Below are 3,844 nucleotides of genomic sequence, written 5' to 3' on the forward strand. Positions count from 1 at the left end.
TTACTAACCCGTAAATGAGTCCTTGAAATACCACTTTTAATGCAAAACTACTATTAATGCAAGAACTTTTACTTAACGTTACAACCACTTGTACCACATTATTATTAATATAATTATTATTATTATTATGTCAAATCTAAGAACTTATTATTATAATTATTATAATTATTATGTAAAATCTAAGTTCAGGTCAATATTAAACCGAAAAAGCAGTAACGCAGAAGACTTGCGCTTGCCGTAATGACGTCACAGACCCGGAAGGAAGTGCTCTGTTTGTTGTCAATGTAGCTTCCATTTTTTTCTGGTCTGTCAGTAACAGAACCATTGATCTCAACCAACTCAACTGTATTGGACCGAAACAGAGTGGTAGAATATCGCGACCTTTACCGGTCTGAAGGGGGGTAGTCTTCATAGGACCCCGGCGGTCTGTGTTGGACCGTGAATGGTTCTAGTGGCCTGTAACGAACTGTACAAAACACTGCAGACTTCGATAGACAAAAGTCGCCACAATGAACGTGACGCTGGCAGTAAAACAGTACATCTCTAAGATGGTGGAGAGCAGCGGAGCCGGGATGAAGGTTCTGCTGATGGACAAAGAGACGGTGAGAACCTAAAGCCAGTTCCGATTAAAAAAAAAGGCATATCGTACGTTTAGATGCGATCAAAATGGTTTCCAGCCCAGCAAGGTTAACGTCGGAGTTATTTTGAAGAGGCTCTTCGTTTAGCTCGATTAAAACAACAAATAAAAGAGAGCTATAAATGTAGTATAATGTTTTAAAAAATAGTCAAAAGCCTGTAAATAAAGAGCCACACAGCATAAGTAACTAGTGTAATGTGTGTGTGTGTGTGACAGACCAGCATCGTGAGTGTGGTCTACACCCAGTCTGAGATCCTGCAGAAGGAGGTCTACCTGTTTGAGCGGATCGACTCTCAGAGCAGAGACACCATGAAGCACCTGAAGGCCATCTGCTTTCTCAGACCCACCAAGGTTCCTCAGCTTACATCTGTCCATGACATCATCATCATCATCATCACACCTGGGGTACACCTGAGACCAGGTTTGTGACGTTTCTTTTCTGTTCCTCTCTGCAGGAGAACGTGGAACATCTGATTCAGGAGCTGCGGAAACCAAAGTATGGCGTTTACTTCATCTGTGAGTTCCTGCTCTGAGATTTCACAGCTTTAGACCTGAAAACACCACCACCGTCACTGGAGACGCATAGTAGACATACGTCAGTGTGACATCACTTCCTGTGGTCAGCAGAGGCTGCACACAGCCATTCAGAACGCTGTCGAAGAAGTTGGTGATTTTAGTTTCCTGCAGCGTCTGCTCTGTACCCTGGTGGTCATCGTCAGAAGAAAAATCATGGAAGTCAGTGTTTCAGATTTCATGTTAAATAGAGAGTGTGTGTGTGTGTGTGTGTGTTTCAGACTTCAGTAATGTGATCAGTAAGAGTGAGATCAAAGCTCTGGCTGAAGCAGACGAACAGGAAGTGGTGGCTGAAGTTCAGGTGAGTCTCAGATGTGACTGAGACAAACAGGAATTTGGCACTCATCAGTCTACAGACCACAGACGACAGACCACAGACGACAGTCTACAGACCACAGACGACAGTCTACAGATGACAGACTACAGTCTACAGACGACAGACCACAGACTACAGTCTACAGACGACAGACGACAGAAGACAGACCACAGATGACAGTCTACAGACCACAGATGACAGACCACAGACTACAGACGACAGACTACAGACCACAGATGACAGCCCACAGATGACAGACTCCAGTCTACAGATGACAGACCACAGACTACAGTCTACAGACTATGGTCTATAGACTACAGCGTGTCAGACTTTCCCAACAGGAAACTGACATTTGTGGTATGTCCGTAGAGAGCCACTGGTCCACTACCGCCCCCTATGGTCAGGGTTGACTGACTACTAGCACTGTCCTGGGAGTGAGTGAGCGGTTTGAAAACACTGTTTGTGTCTCTGCAGGAGTTTTATGGAGACTTCATCGCCCTCAATCCTCACCTGTTCTCCCTGAACCTTGTGGGCGTGGCCCGGGTGAGAACCATGTGATTCCCAGTCACGCCACCGTGGTGTTGTGTGTTTGCGCTGACGTGGTGTGTTTGCGTGTGTTAGGGCCGCAGCTGGGAGCCCTCCATGTTGTCTCGCTGCACTCAGGGTTTGACGTCCGTCCTCCTGGCCCTGAAGAAGTGCCCGATGATCCGTTACCAGCTGTCCTCGGACATGTCCAAACGTCTGGCTGAGAGCGTGAAGGTTTGTCCAACCGCTCAAGTGAGTAAGTACTGCCGTTACTGCAGTAACTTCACCGACGGCGTGTATTCTCCTCACAGCAAATCATCACAAAGGAGTACGAGCTCTTTGACTTCAGGAAGACGGAGGTTCCTCCTCTGCTCCTCATCCTGGACCGCAGTGACGACGCCATCACACCCCTGCTCAACCAGGTGACCAGTCACAGCCAACAGGAAGGGACACGTTAGCCGTGGTGGTGATGATGTAATTGTGATGTTTGCTCCTGGTCTCCAGTGGACCTACCAGGCCATGGTCCACGAGCTGCTGGGTCTGAACAACAACAGGATCGATCTGTCCAGGGTCCCAGGGATCAACAAAGACCTGCGAGAGGTGGTCCTGTCAGCTGACAACGATGAGTTCTACGCCAACGTGAGTCGGTCCGGACCATCTGCTCCTGGTCCAGGTTTCAGACCGGAGCTCAGACCCAGACTTTGACCTGCGCTCTAGTTTCTGGCATTAGACCCAGTCCTGGTGCTGGTGCCAGTCTCAGTTTCACTGCTGCTTGTGGTCTAAGACCTGGTCCTGGTCTTTGTGGTCCCTTTCCAGAACATGTACCTGAACTTTGGAGAGATTGGCACCAACATCAAGAACCTCATGGAGGACTTCCAGAAGAAGAAACCTAAAGGTCAACAAAAGCTGGAGTCCATCAATGACATGAAGGTGAGCGCTGCCCCCTGCTGGACCACAGCAGCTAATGACTGTACTGTCTAATGGTTTTTGTTGTTCTCTGCAGGCCTTTGTGGACAACTACCCCCAGTTCAAGAAGATGTCGGGCACCGTGTCCAAACATGTGACGGTGGTCGGGGAGCTGTCGCGGCTGGTGTCGGAGCGGCAGCTAATGGAAGTGTCGGAGGCCGAGCAGGAGCTGGCGTGTCAAAACGACCACTCCAGTGCTCAGCAGGTGATGACATCACATGTTCTTAGACCAGTGTTGAACAGGTTTCTATAGAAGCTTCTAGATGGTTTTTTAAAGTTGAACCTCCCTCTGGTGTGATGTCACTCTCTTCTTCCACCACTGATTGGACTGTTTTTCTGTCCTTTTCTCCCAGAACGTCCGTCGTCTCCTGCAGAACCCTCGTCTGTCGGAGTTGGACGCCGTCCGTCTGGTGATGCTCTACGCTCTGAGGTACGAGCGTCACAGCAACAGCATCCTGCCGTCGCTGATGGACGAGCTGAGTCGCAGGGGCGTGTCCGAACGCCACCGCAAGGTAAACCCACTTTGACTGGGTGCTCGGATGTGGCGTGGTGATGTCATGACTTGTTCTACCCCGTGACTCCTCCCCCTGTCGGTCTGACAGATGGTTCAGTCTGTGGTGGAGTACGGAGGGAAGAGGGTGAGAGGAAGTGACCTCATCACACCCACGGACGCCGTGGCCATCACCAAGCAGTTCTTCAAAGGACTGAAGGTGAAGGAGAAAATCACCGGCTGTCATCATCACACACACACACACACACACACACAGAGTAACATGGGTGTGTGTGTTTCAGGGCGTGGAGAACGTCTACACTCAGCACCAGCCGCG

General features: G+C 49.4%; 1 protein-coding gene across 1 annotated transcript in view; it reads left to right on the forward strand.

Moving 5' to 3' along the window:
- Positions 1-253: 253 nt before the first annotated feature.
- vps45 (vacuolar protein sorting 45 homolog) overlaps positions 254-3,844 on the forward strand; it is a 4,456-nt gene continuing 865 nt past the window's right edge. The window contains exons 1-12 of the mRNA XM_008330937.3: positions 254-602; positions 854-988; positions 1,093-1,153; positions 1,432-1,511; positions 2,001-2,069; positions 2,148-2,285; positions 2,363-2,473; positions 2,556-2,690; positions 2,868-2,981; positions 3,055-3,222; positions 3,371-3,529; positions 3,620-3,727. Coding sequence (XP_008329159.1) covers positions 510-602; positions 854-988; positions 1,093-1,153; positions 1,432-1,511; positions 2,001-2,069; positions 2,148-2,285; positions 2,363-2,473; positions 2,556-2,690; positions 2,868-2,981; positions 3,055-3,222; positions 3,371-3,529; positions 3,620-3,727 — 1,371 coding nt within the window. The 5' untranslated portion in view covers positions 254-509. The remainder of the gene's footprint in view (positions 603-853; positions 989-1,092; positions 1,154-1,431; positions 1,512-2,000; positions 2,070-2,147; positions 2,286-2,362; positions 2,474-2,555; positions 2,691-2,867; positions 2,982-3,054; positions 3,223-3,370; positions 3,530-3,619; positions 3,728-3,844) is intronic.

This window comes from Cynoglossus semilaevis, chromosome 18 (genome assembly GCF_000523025.1).
Source record: "Cynoglossus semilaevis isolate Cse_v1.0 chromosome 18, Cse_v1.0, whole genome shotgun sequence".
Lineage (NCBI taxonomy): Eukaryota > Metazoa > Chordata > Actinopteri > Pleuronectiformes > Cynoglossidae > Cynoglossus > Cynoglossus semilaevis.